This window comes from Pinus tabuliformis, chromosome Q, assembly GCF_031772625.1.
Source record: "Pinus tabuliformis cultivar Carrire ecotype Pingquan chromosome Q, CPIR1, whole genome shotgun sequence".
Classification (NCBI taxonomy): Eukaryota; Viridiplantae; Streptophyta; class Pinopsida; order Pinales; family Pinaceae; genus Pinus; species Pinus tabuliformis.
The window spans coordinates 985,895,338-985,910,443 of record NC_142296.1 but is presented as its reverse complement, the minus strand read 5'-3'; the positions used below and the strand labels follow the sequence as shown (position 1 = coordinate 985,910,443).

The following is a 15,106-nucleotide window of genomic DNA, read 5'->3' as shown; positions in this document are numbered from 1 at the left end:
TAAGTAAATCTATGTTCTTGGGATATATAATTGACATAATCACCATTTTTTCTGAACTTGGTGGTGTAGTCTTACACACTCTACCCTTGCCTCTACTTGAAGTGTTTCCAATCGATCCATTGGTCCCCCACATACCTAATAGGGTAGAAATGGGATTTGATGAGAATTTCAAATGCCTCCCACTTAGTCATTGGGGGATCAAACCCTCTAGTACAATTGTCTTAATATGGTTTTCCCACACAACCCTCTAGTTTCAATTGGGTAAATGTAATATTTTTCCCTTTTTCTATTTTTATGGACACAGAAAGAAATTTCTAACTGTTGTAACCAATGATTCAACTTTATGACACCAATCACATCTTGGTAGGCTCTAGTGTCCACTTTTGCTTCCATTTTAAACAGAAAATGTGAAGAAGTGGTGAAATTTGAACTTGGCTACTCTTTCTTTGGCTTTATTTTTGGGTCTTCATCATCTCTTGATTACTTTTTTTTATCCAACTTCTGAGTTAGAGCCCCAACCTCCCCAAATGGTCCAAATTTGTTCACTAGACCCACCATGAGGAGAGCAATGTTGCAAGAGATATCAATGACAAATACTTCTGACTTTGTAACTATCTCCTCTACCTCATTCGAAGAGTGGTTACTATTGGATTTATCTATCATGGATAGGGTTTCGAGAAATTCTTCTTAAGCCAATTATTGGCTCTTGTTATTTCTCACAATACCCCAAAGATATTTTTATCTAATTTTAATATGATCCTAAGATACCCTAAAACATTTTGTTATGTAATTTATTACCTTAAATTTCTTATTTGTTATTACTATCTTAGTGCTCAAATTTATGGAAATGACTAAAATTGAAATGAAACTAACAAGCAAATGAACATACCATCCACATAAATGAACACAAGTTGTACCAAGGAAACCCAATACTCGAGAAAACCCAACTAAAAGATAATACCTATGCTCTACACTCTTTTTCTCATTTATGAAATGCAAGTACAAAGAAAGGGACACTGACTATGGAGTTTCCATGGACATTGTGGTGTGAACGGATTCTAAAAAATTGCATACCACATTATGCTTCAATATCACTCTCACATATGCTTTTCTCAACTATGGAACAATGACAATACTGAAGTCTAAAATAATGAAACCCCTTCTCTTCCTAGTGACCCAATATTTAACATAGGTTGATAGTTTTCTAGGGTTAGAGTTTGGGTTTTTACATGCCTAAACCCTCAATTAATGTTAGGGTATTGGACTCTTTACAATATTCTTAAAAGTCCACACATGACTAGTGCCACATGTGTAAGTAATAGGGGCTAACATGGTATCCACTTGGTGCTATGGTGGTCAATACATTATGACAGCTTGTAAGAGGCATAACTCTTGCATATGGACTCAAATTGAGGTAATTGTTTCTTTGTTGGAAAGCTTTAGGTGTTTAGAATAATGTCAAAGGGTTCGGAGATATGGTCACAATATTTTGACTCCAACAAGTGTTGTTTGATGTTGTAAATTTGGTTTGGAAGGTTTAAGACCCCAAATCATCAAATTGTGACCTGCCACTAAAGTGGGTCGTACAAGTCAATTCCTTCAGTTTTTCCACCAAGGAGTAGTTATCTGTAAATTTTCATGGATATTCCTCTAAAACAGTTCATCACAAAATATTTGATAAAATTACTGAAACCTTTCTTGTGAATGCTAATTCCCTTTAGATCTAATATCGTTTATTTATTGTTTTTTATGGTTAAAAAAAATTAGTTGAAATGCAAGAAATATATAATAGAAATAAATACACACACCATCCACAATAGACACCAAAATTTCCTTGGGAAACCCTTATGAAAAAAATCCTAGCTAGAAGGTGAGGCTGCTCTACTCTCTTTTCTTTGGTATGGAAGCTATGCAAGTACAAAGAAAGAGGTACTCTCTATGGGGTTACCTGATACTTGTGGCCTATAAGGTTACCATAGAATATTTACCCCCTTTACCATGATATTTAACATCCCACTCCTAGTTTCTCTATGCAACTATGGAACAAAATACAATAGCATAAAATGTAACCCTTACTCCTTCTAGTGACTGACAATGTTCAATGTATCCCAATAGCGAACTAGAGGTAAGGTTTAACTCCCTCAACCCTCAACTATATATTATTTTGGACCTTCTTAATTCTTCTTGAAAGTCCATATGTAGCTAGCCCTATATGCATGAGTAACAGGGAAGATCCTCTTATACCATGGTGGTCAACATAGTAGGTTAAATAGTAGGAAGCATAACTTTTGCACACAAACTCTGATCGATGTGCTTCTTGCACTATAGGAAAGGTACTTAAGTATAGAACAACAAGAGAGGTCTGACGCAATACAAAGTTTTTAAACCCAAAAATCCATTGATCGATGCCTCAAAATGGCTTTGGAAGGTTTCATACCCCAAATCTTTGAACTAGAACCCATCGGTAAAAATGACCCTACAAGTAGATTCCTCAAAATTTTCCACTCTAAATGCATCGAGGTAGATGAAAAATAATATAATTATTCAATCCAATTCAAGTACCAAGATATGACAGATTACATAATGATCCATTTGAATTAATGATTAAATGCACTAGGCAAATCAAGCCATGGAAAGGAAAGGATTGTTGTTCTTCACACAATTAATCCATGGCATCATTTCTACATGGGGCATTATTTAAGAGTACGACAAACCATAAAATTTTGAAATGTTTCTTGGAACAATGATTGTCCTCTATAGATAAACACAAGTGAGTCACTAAAATGTTATTTATGATTATGAGATCACTTGCAAGAAGGGAAAGGTGAACATGGTAGCCAATGCTCCATTGATGAGGTATAACCAAGAAGGCATTGTATTTTCCTTACCTTTAATAATGCTCATTTAGATGGTGGAGGTATGTTAAGAAGGGTTGGAAAATGCTAAGATAATGCATATTCTCCATTTACTACAGGCTGACCTTGATGCACGTTCAAGGTACACTTGGAAAAATGATACACTATGCTATGAAAGGTGTATAATTTGTTCATTATTTCAACATTTAAATCAAAAGTGTTACCTAAATTACATTCCTCTCCCACAATGGGTTACTCAAGGTTTCGAAAAACATATGAATGGAATAAACAATCTTTATTTTGGGGAGGAATGAGAAAAGAGATCCACAACTTTGTGGTAAAATGTGCCACCTACCAAAGGTACAAGGGGGAGATGATGAAGCCTCTAAGAGCATTATAAGCTTATTGTTATTTCCATAGTTCATATAACATTTTAAAGAATTTTATTGTGGGGCTGCCTAAAGTGGGAACCAAATTAGTCATCATGGTAGTTGTTGATCTCCTTTCTAAATGTGATCACTTTTGTGCCATACAACACCCTTTTAAGACCTTCATAGTGGCATAGGTCTTTATGGACAATTCCATTGTAACCAACTATGAACTTACAATCATTGGAAATTTCATTACTCAATTAAACATTAACATGACATATCATCCCTTAATAGATTGTTAGAAAAAATGTAGTCAACAAGTGTCTAGAAACTTATCTATAATGTTTTACCTTGGAATGACATACCCAATGGATTAGTGGCCACCTCTTGTAGAATGGTGGTACAATACCACCTATCACGATACTACCAAAATGTACCCCTACGAGGTGGTCTATGGGAAAAAAACCCCATTAGTATTCTCCTACTTACCACGCATGTCTACAGTTTCAAAGGTGGACAAAACCTTGATAGATTGGGTTTCATAAGGATGTTAACATTCTTCATACACTTGAGAAAAAATTGGTGTTGGCCTAAAACATGGTGAAGTAACAGATTGGTCAACATCAATTTGAGCACCACTTTGAAGAAGGGATTGGGTTTTCCTTTGTCTGCAACCCTCTATGCAAACATCACTCAAGGAGAAGAGACACCAAATTTGAGCACCTAAGTTTTATGGCTTCTATACCGTTATACTCAAACTTATTGGTCATGTGACTTACAAATTTGCAACACCTAAGTCTTATGGACTCTATACCATAGTCACATATATTGATCATGTTGCTTACAAATTCGCTATTCCATCCCACTGTAAGATCCACCTAGTGTTTCATGTATCATGCATGAGGAAGGTGTCCAAGCCAAACTATAGAGTTTGAACTATCCTCTTAGAATTAGATGATGAAGGTTTCATTTAGTCGCAATTGGAGGTTGTTTTAGACAAAGAGAGTGTTGTCGCTACTAACACACTATTTAGTGAGTGTTATCCATTGGAAGGATGCCTAGCCTAAAGGTATCACTTGTGAATCAATCATCATCCTATAACAATTTCCTCCTCTCTAGCCTTGAAGGGAATATTCCTTTGCAAAAAGAAAGGTATGTCATGGTCTTACCCTAACTCTCACAATAAAGAGATAAATGGTTACTTAATAACGGTATGTCATGGTCCTACCCTAACTCTCACAATAAAGAGATAAATGGTTACTTAATAAATTATGATCAACACTATTAAATAAGTCATACTAATTAATTTGATTCTATTTTCAACAAATATTACATAATCTCATTAAAAAATGTTTATTAAGTAGTTTATAACCTCATTAATATAAAAACCATTAAATAATTAAAATTTTAGTCAATAAAAACTACTTACAATTATTTGATAATGTATAAAAACTCTACTCAATAGGCTTGAAAAATACAAATAAACATTATTTTTTATTTAAAATATCAATAAAACTTTATTATTTTAATACTTTAGTTTTGTTTTAATTAGTATATTCTAGGTCAATTATTAAAAAAACATTCATCAAATATTGTTTTAATTACTATATTCTATGTGAATTATTAAAAAAACATTCATCAAATAAAACCAATTAGATAAATTCAAATTTTTGGTTACTTTTGATTCTCTTTATGAATGGTAAGGGGCATATATTTTCCGGTGAAAAAAAAATCAGAACTTTTCTTTTCAAATTAATTCTTTACACCAAATTTTTTTAAATTAAAAATAACCTCACTTATATTTGTGAATAAATAATTGACATTTATATATCTTTGAGTGAGAGTGGTTAATATTATTTTTCAATATTTGATTTTAGATTTTTGTGATCCATACTAATTTTTAGGCCGATAGACTTTCCTTTGAAAGGGACTTTTGTTTCTCAAGCTGACACGTGGCATCAGGATATCGCGGGCATAACCGCAGAGTTCTGAAATATCGCGGGCATAACCGCAGAGTTCTGAAATATCGCGAGAATACTCGTCGTGTGTTCATGGATATTCATGAACACGGTTCTGCGGCTACTTAATTTTTAGTTGGCGTTTGAGAAATTCGTGACGTTTTCTTAGGAAGCGTTCATAAACTAACCATCATATCTCCGATGAATAATTCCGATTTTTCGCCCGCCATTGCCATCTTCTGCGAACCTTTCTGATCGCATTCTGTCTCAAATAGCTCCCAATCAGACAGAGCTGCCGCCATGAAGGGAAGGGGACACGCTGTTGCAGGCAGAAACTATGATGAGTACCAACTCAATGATTTTTCAGGGTGGCTGAGGCATTATGTTGAGAATACCAAACACTGGAATAAGATTAAAAGCTGCCTTAGTTCTTCCAAAATGTGCAGTCGGTTGGATCAGAGGTATCCAGGTGCTCAGTATCTCTTCAATGCACATCTTACGCCTCTGGAGGTAAAGTCAATTCGAAACGTGTATATAGGTTCTGGTTAAATTTCTCACACACACAGACATAACATCTAGGAAATTCAGTGTAGCAGCAGTATCAGAGAGTTGGGGTTTTGTGAAATTGTTTTTGTTTTTGGTGGTAAAAGGGAGCAGTCTCAAAGTTTTTTTGTTTTTCGTTTTTTTTTTGGTTATTTAACAATATAATATTATATATTTTGTACTAAACTCTGATTTTGACCTGGTCAAGTTGAGGGCCCAGAATCTCCATTCTTTTTCAGGTGAGGAAATGCATCCTCACTGTGGCTTTGGGCTTTGGGAGGTCTTCATTCACTGATTACAATTTTTTGATCAATTAGTGAATACTGGCTTAGTTAGACTTGTAATAAGTTTCTATTATCACATCCAAGCATGCCTCTGGATGGTAGATGGATTTGGACAGTATAATGATTATTTTTCAGTTCTTCACACTCACAGCTTTTTTCATCTAAACAGATTCATGTCAGGCGTTAGTTTGAACAGAATTTACTAAATTATTGCTGTTTGTGCTGTTGCATAGACCTTCAGAGGTGCTGTGAGAAATTTTCTAGGAGAGTTTCGATCTGTATGCATTATGTTATCAGGGTGGCCTTTCTTGCTTGTAGAAATAGTTACGGTGAGAACAGTTTCTAACCAAAAACAATAAGGATTGTACGATAATTTCAGAGAAACAGTTTTTTCAAGAAACTGATGAAGATTATAGTTGCTCGCCATGTCGGCCAACATCTGTCAAGGGTGGAAGGTTATCATTTCCAAAGTTTCTCCTTGCACTGCAATGTTGTTCTGCATTCCGAGTTGATGTGCAAAACCGTCTTGCACACACATGCGCTCTTCAATTTCAAGTTACACACTGCAAGATGTAATACTTTCAGGATATTGGGGCTAGATCCGGAAAGAATGATTAATCTCAGATACTGGTTTGTGCAAAGCGGTTGTTTATGATGCTGGGTTCTAGGTTTCCGGTATGCCTTGGTGGATTGTTTTGGTCAAGTAATGATCAATATTTTAGCAAATTGTCATTGCAACTAGTTTTTGGCGCATGTTTCTCTTCTTAGGTGGTTTGAGCCATGAATATTGGAATTGTGGACAGGTCAAACTATGGGAAGTAGTTTCTACATTTTTCTGGATCTCTGAATGTTTATAAATTCTATGCCCCTATTCTATTTTTGGATTTGCTTGTCTACGTGATTGGTTTTATATGCCATACAAGGTATTGCAACCTTGGAGGGTAGGGCAATCTAATACCGCAGTTGTTGCTCTGCCATAAATTCTCCTTTCTCATCACCTGAGTCATGGTTATCTGCTCACTGCTCAGTTTGAACGTGAACCTGCACATCTTTAAGAAACCATTTATTTTTCTAGCAGATTTTGCACCCATGAAATTTCTGATCCGTCCAATCTTCGGCTTTTCTTTGTAGGTCATGTAGATGATTCCACCTTGGAGGGTAGGCAATCTAATAAAGCACGCTGTTCATTTTATGCTTTATCTTTATTGTAGATAGAAAATTAACATATATTCATGGACTGAAAAGTAAAATATATTTCTCATTTTATCATCTGAGATATCGATCACCTTAGGAATCCAGATTATGCACCATTTCTAAATTTCTGTCTTTAGTGAAATCTTTTGACTTTACTATGCTGTAGTCTAAATGTGCTATGAAATGGTCCTTTTCCGGCTGCTTAAAGTAGCAAGAAGGGAAACCAGTATTTTTATCCCAAAATCCAGCAAGAATCGTTTTGGTTTTGATGGAATTGCACATATCAGATGTTAATTTTTACAATCTGTTTGCAGTAGAAGTGTTAAAGGGTGCCAAATCCATTTCTGCATTAAAACGAACAATTTTATTGATTCAAACTTGCAATTTTGACAAAGATTGACTGGCTCGATTTGGCTGATGGCAAACTGGAAAAGGATAAAAACATAGTGTTTAGCCTTCTTCCTTTGATATTCCCCTCAAAACCACTTTTGTGCAGAACAACAATAGAGAATGACAAATGTTACTTTTGTTTTGTTTAAGTTAGTCGATTGTGAAGTGCATTTCCATGTGTGGGTTTTCGTTCTACAACTAATGCTTTTGCATGGTAACTTTGGAAGATTCTCAGTTTAGGTGAAAACTTAAAAGTCAGAGCCAATATTGGTATATGGAATAGTTACCTTTGTACAGGATGATATTTTTTCTTAATTTAAGAGACTAATTGTTATGAATATCTGTCATATCTATTTTCCCTGATGAGAGTTCACAGGAAATGTTGGAAAAGTTTCAAAATTCTACAGATTATACTAAAAAAGATATACGATATCTGTTAGTACTGTTTCAAGAAACGTTTGCCTTGAAAGCAATAGTGGTAATATGATTCCCACAAGTGGCTGAGGTCAGTTAGATTGGGTGTGTGCAAAAGTTATCTGATTCCAGTTTGTTTTGTTTTCTGTTTCTTAATGACTTCAGGGATTCGAAATTGAGTTTCCCGAATGAATATGTTTGACTTGGAAGTAATATTTTCTGAACAGTAAAACAGGACTCTTTTCCCCCTTGCGCTTTTTTCCCAACTTTCAATTCTTTTGCTGAAACTCGGGTCAGACCTGACTCAGGTCTGACTGCTCTCATATGGGAGTTCTTGAGAGTATTTGCTGAGTCTGCAGCAGACTTAGGAGCCTCAACATCTAGACTCCAACAACATTTTTTGGATGTTTTTGAAACCATTGAGTGACATTTTTTTTAATCCCCATTTTTGCACTGCTTTCTGTTCTCATTTTATCATCTGAGATATCGATCACCTTAGGAATCCAGATTATGCACCATTGCTGGTAAAATCATTACTGTTGTTTATTTCTGTTGATGCTGCTGTTGGCACTTTCAGTTTCCAGATTTTTATTTCAAAACAATTCTAAAATTACAAAAGGATCAAGCTCCTGGATTTAAATTTTCAAAATATGTTTCCAACTTCCAAGAAATGAAATTGAAGCTCCTAGAATACAATTTTCTTTCGAGCACATAATTTCTTTCCAACATGTTGTATTTGCCTTTTTGCATAAGAAAATGGAAGGAAATATATGCGTGTATTTTTAAGTCAAAATTAAAATAACCATAAACAACTCCACGAAACTTCTTGTAAATTACAAATACAACTGTTCAATAGATACCATATCTCGGTAGAAAAAACCAAATGTAGAGGGATATTGTTTCCACCCAGATGTAGAAATCCCTTATTTCGCTCTCTTTTAATAGACTTCTATGGACCCTTTCTGAGCCTTGCAAGGGTTTGAACTTCAAAGAATACAATCTAAGGTCCAAATTCATCCTTCTACACAAAGATATCCATTTGCACAAGACTATTTTTTGGTTCATCTATAGACAAGGCGAAGTTTCTATCGTGGGTTTATATAAGGCTAAATCAGTAATAAATATATTAATTTTAAAATCAATTACTTATTAAAAAAAATATTTTATATACAAGTTGGTTATAGAAGAATATATGAATTTAAAATGAGTTTCAAAATTTTAATAATATTAATTTCTATAATTAAATAAATTATTTTTATTAAATGAATTTTATTAAAAATAATAACAATAATGTTTACGAAAAGCGTCTTACAATTAGTTAATGTTTTAATTGTAGTGTCAACCAGCAATGTAAGTGATTTGTTTTAATATTTGTAATCTACTTTTTATTTAAATATGAATGGTTTGGTTTTGGTTTTGTTCTTTTAATATCAAATCTACTGGTACGGGATGGTCATCGTGGTTATTGCCTTCGTCACTAGTGAGCTTTATATATGCTTGCCTATCTATAGAGGTTTCTTCCTTTTAATAATCCTATCGGCCTCTCTTTGTACCTTTTGGGACAATTGCTAGTGATAAATTCATATACTAATTCTCTTGATAATGAACCACACTAGATAGTTCAAAACATCGACCAAAAACCCATATTGTAATTACTCAAATATTTTTTATCAAAATCATTTTTTCAACTTTAGAAATAGTGCTTGGCTACCCATTGAAACACTCAGATTCCAAAGAATGTGTATGTATAACTTTTTGTCAATTTATGGGTACCACTATTTTCTTATTTAAAAATATGAATGTTTGTTTTGTGTCATTGTAGTAGTACGATCCCAATGATTCCATTCATTTGGTCGGAGCCACAATTATTGACCCACATTTAATGTTGAAGATATATCGTCACTATCTCCATTTAATGCAATATATTTAATAACAAAAAAACCCATGTGGTGGCAATCGCACCAGGCCTGGAATATCGGCATGCCGATTGGAGACATTGCAGGCCATCTGTTTTTTTTTTAACCTAGGTGGAAAAACCTATCAACTCAGGTGTCAAAACCAACAGTGAGGACAGCCATCTCTGGCTGCTATCCGCGAATGTCGGTTTGACTCATCATAGTTAGATAGGAAAATTGCATAGTAAGTTGTAATTTTGCCCTTTTCAATTATTTTTATATAATTCGAAAAAATTGACATATTAATCCAAAATTAAGCATGGAACATTTTCCATATAAAAATATATATATATTTTATTGTTTTTTATTTTATTTATTAGCGAAAATTTTAATTTAATTTAATATTATTTTTTAATTTATTTATCAGTGGAAATTTTAGTTTTTTTTCAAGGTGTGTGGGGACTTAAAAACTGAATCTATCTTATAAGCCCAGATCAGTTTTATTTCTTATTCGGATGAAATTTGATTTTATTATGGGCTATTATCTCAGCCAAACTACTAGGTTAAGTTAGATATAAATGTAATTATGTTTGGATATATGTATAATTATGGTAGAGATTTAATTTTAGTAATATTTTAGAATAGTTTTAGTAATACACATTTATTAAAAGTCAAAATTTATTTCTATAGTTATGTTTTTTTACCTTTTTTTTTTCTTTTTAATTAAAATTATTAATTGAAAAGAATGCTATATCAACCAGATTATAAGTTCTAGTTTTTTGTGCATGTGGTATTCATGAGTCATGCAATGCTCATGGTCAATTGGGGGTGAATCTTCATAGTTAAAAATCTTGTTACATGTTATATATATATATATATATATATATTATTGCTTTAAATAAAGTTGTAATTTAATTAGTTTTTATGATTTTTTCTTTTAATTTTAACAACTTGAAATGTATAAGGAAGTGTGATAGTTATGTTGTTTTTACCTTTTTAATTAAATTCATTAATTAAAAAGAATATTATATGAACCATACTATAAGTTCTGGTTTTTTTGGCATGTGGTATTAATGATTCGTGCAATGCCCATGGTAAATGTTGGTTTGAGCAGTTAATTTAAGCAAGAAAGAAATGAAACTAAAACTGAATGGAAACCAAAAAGAATCACACAAGTAAACACAATATTTTACGTGGTAAAACCTTGACAGTGTGTCAAGGAAACATCCATGGGGCAAGGGATTGGATCTTTATTAATCAAAGATGATTCTCCATGATTACATTATCTCGGGCATTCATCAGTTTTATAAGAGCCTCTCCTCCGTTACATAACTGCTATTCGGTATAAAACTAACTAGTAGTAACTAATAAATATTTTACTCAATTTTACACAATTTGTTGTCACATTTCAACAAACTCCACCTTGACAACAATTTTCCTAATCCCTTGCCCATGCCCATGCCCATTCATCATCTCTTCTCCAAGCCAAGAGAAGATAAACACCATCACAACTTCTCTACTGTAATTGGCTTCGTGAATATGTCTGCACAATTCTCCCGTGTATGGACCTTCTTGAGAGCTACTTTTCCACCATCGATCACATGTCTCAGAAAATGATACCTTACATCAATGTGCTTGGTCTTGCTGTGATAAGTTGGATTTGTAGCCAAGTGAATAGCACTCTGACTGTCACAGAATACATTCACTCTCTCCCGCGTCCTTCTAATCTCATCAAGTAGACCCTTTAACTAGATTGCTTCTTTACTGGCATCTGGAGCAGCTATATACTCTGCTTCAGTAGTGGATAATGCAACTATTTCTTGAAGCTTTGAAATCCAACTAATTGCTCCACCTGCAAGAGTAAAGACATAACATTTAGTAGATCTCCTTTTGTCCAAATCACCTGCATAATCGGCATCCACATATCTACGGACTGATCCTTCATTACCATTAAAGATGATGCAATGACCACTTGTGGCTCTTAAATACCGAAGCACACATTTCACTTCTCGCCAATGTTCTTCACCTGGATTTGCCATGAACCTACTGACAACTCCAACTGTATGTGAAATGTCAGGTCTTGTAGATACCATCACATACATTAAGTTTCTTACGGCATTAGCATATGGTACACGAGATATATATTGCTTTTCTTCATCAGTTCTAGGACTCAAAACCGAAGAAAGCTTAAAGTGGGAAGCTAATGGAACATTAACAGGTTTCACAATGTTCATATCGAACTTTTCAAGTACTCTTTCCACATAATTTTGTTGTGATAACCAAAGCTTACCATTTTTCCTGTCTCTGTGTATCTCCATGCCCGGGATATGTTTTGCTGCTCTAAGATCCTTCATATCAAACGTCCTAGAGAGATGAGCCTTTAACTTGTTGATCTCTTCCATGCTTTTGCTTGTAATATGCATATCGTCAACATACAAAACTAAGATAATGAATATGCCACTGAAACTCTTGAAGTATACACAATGATCTTAATCACTTCTAATAAAATTCTGGCTCACCGTGAAGGAGTCAAACTTCTTGTACCATTACCTGGGTGACTGCCTCAGGTCATACAATGATTTCTTGAGCTTGCAAACTAATCTTCTGCTGTGACCTTGTACAAAACCTTTTGGTTGTTCCATATATATCTCTTCATCCAAATCACCATGTATAAAAGTTGTTTTAACATCTAACTGTTATAACTCAAGGTTAAGTAATGCAATTAGTGCCAACACAGTACGAATAGAAACAAGTTTTACAACTGGTGAAAAAATCTCATGAAAGTCAATACCTTCAACCTGAGAATATCCTTTTGCTACCAGCCTCGCCTTATACCTTTCGATACTTCCATCAACTTTCCGTTTCAATTTGAAGACCCATTTGCATCCAACAACACTTCTCCCTTCAGGAAGTTCTACAAGATCCCAGGTATTGTTCTTGGCTAAGGAATCCATTTCTTCTTCCATAGTCGTTTTCCATTATTCACTATATGTATCATCTACTGCTTCCTAATAACAAGAAGGTTCCCCATATTCAGTAATCAAAGAAAAAGACGAAGTAGAATCTTCATACCTTTTGGGAGTTTTTCTTTCCCTTGTAGACCTTCTTAGAGTGACTGGTTGCTGAACTGGTTCAGAAACTTCAATAGTTTCCTTTGTATCTTCATCACCTTTTCCTCCAGAAGTCTCTCCTTCCTTTCGAATTTCGAAAAAAGGTCTAGCCTCCAACTGAATTTGTTGATTTGGTGATACCTATTCTTGTTCAATTATTTTAACATTTGATCTTAAAAGAGAAGATTCATCAAATGTTACATCTCTACTAATGACTATCTTCCGTGAAGTAGGATCACACAACCTGTATCCTTTCACCGCATAGTCATAGCCAACAAAGACATAACATTTCGATTTTGGATCTAATTTTGAACGCTAATTTTTAGGAATAATAACATAGGCATCACAACCAAATATCCTTAAATTTGAATAATCACAAGACTGACCTGAACAAACGTCTTCAGGAATTTTACAATTAATTGCTACTAACGATGATCTGTTAACTAAATAAAAAGCTGTGGATATTGCTTCTGCCCACAACTCCTTTTGCAGGTTAGCATTGTTGATCATGCTTCTGGCTCTTTCCATAAGAGTCCGATTCATACGTTCAGCAACACCATTTTCCTGAGGAGTATAAACAATAGTTTTATTTTAACAATTCCTTCATCCTTACAATATTGTTCAAATTCTAAAGAAGTAAATTCACCACCATTGTCAGTTCTTAAACATTTAATTGATTTTCCTGTTCTTTTTTCTACCATTGCTTTAAATTGTTTAAAGACATTGAATACATCAGCTTTCTTTTTTAACATAAAAACCCAAAATTTTCGAGAGAAATCATCAATAAACGTTAAAAATATAAAACACCTCCATACGATACAACAAGAGATGGTCCCCACAGATCAGAATGAATATAGTCCAAAATTTATATACTATTATGACTTCTAGTTTTAAACCTCTATTTACATTGTTTTCTATACACACAATGTTTACATAAATCCAACTTCAAGGATTTCAAATCAGGAAGTAGTTTATGGTTCATCAGTACCTAAAGACCTTTCTCACTTATGTGATCCAATCGTTGATGCCATTGGCGAGTACCTTCTTCTTCTTTCTCTGACACAATCACTGCTTCACTGACATGAGTACTTCCTTTGAGTCTGTAAATATTTCCGACCTTTTCTGCTTTCATAACAACTAGGGCGCCTTTTGAGACTTTCAACACACCATTCTAACTTGTAAACTTATAACCATCTGAGTCCAAGCCTCCCAAAGAAATCAAATTTTTCTTCAATTCAGGTACATGTCTAACACCAGTTAGTGTTGTAACTATGTTATCATACATTTTAATCTGATATTTCACATCCCAACAGTTTGACATGATACATTATTACCCATAAACACAAAACTACCATTTATAGCTTCATATGAAGTAAACCAATCTCTGTGTGGACACATGTGATGAGAAGCACCAGAGTCTAACAACCAAATTTCAAAATTCTGAGAGACATTACATATAGGTAAAGTTTCATCTACCATACATAATTCTTCAGCAAATAAAACTTCATCCATCATACCTAAATCAGCTTGATTTTCTTCCTTCTTTGGACTTTCAGACTTTTTCTGTTTCCAACAGTCTTTCTTGAGGTGTCCAATTTTATTGTAGTACCAACATTTGGCTTTACACTTTTTACCCTTTAATTTAGACCCAGAAGAGCCCCTTGTTTTCTCCCCTATTTCTTTTGACCGTCCTCTGGCTACCATGGCTTCCGATGCAGAGGTTTCCAACATTGGACTTCTTCCTTACTTCTTCAGCTAACAAAGCTCGCAGAATTGAATCAAATTCCAAGGATTCAGTGGTGCTCAAACTGATAGAGGTAACGAAGTGGTCCCATGACTCCGACATGGAACACAACAAGGTGATGGTTGTATCTTCTTCCTAAAATTTAACTTCCATAGCTGACAATTGGAAAATAAGCGTATTAAAAACATTTAGATGTTCTGCAATTTTTGTACCCTCCTTCATCCGAAGACTGTACAATTGTCTTTTTAGATAAATTTTGTTGGTTAATGATTTGGTCATATATAAAGTTTCCAGTTTTCCCCACAAACCTGTTGTTGAAGTTTCTTCAACTATATTGAAAAGAACTTC

The 15,106-nt window shown here is 34.1% G+C and overlaps 1 protein-coding gene across 2 annotated transcripts; it reads left to right on the top strand.

Annotated features, from left to right (window-relative positions):
- The first annotated feature begins 5,273 nt into the window (after window positions 1–5,273).
- On the top strand, window positions 5,274–7,190 carry LOC149222789 (protein TORNADO 2-like). 2 transcript variants are annotated; one of them, XM_089383166.1, is made up of 3 exons: window positions 5,274–5,694; window positions 5,936–5,966; window positions 6,245–7,190. In XM_089383166.1, the coding sequence occupies exons 1-3, from the start codon at window positions 5,485–5,487 to the stop codon at window positions 6,355–6,357; spliced, it is 354 nt and encodes a 117-aa protein (XP_089239292.1). In that variant the 5' UTR covers window positions 5,274–5,484; the 3' UTR covers window positions 6,358–7,190. The 2 variants fall into 2 exon arrangements, with proteins under 2 accessions (XP_089239292.1, XP_089239293.1); XM_089383167.1 differs by lacking the exon at window positions 5,936–5,966.
- The last annotated feature ends 7,916 nt before the right edge of the window (window positions 7,191–15,106 follow it).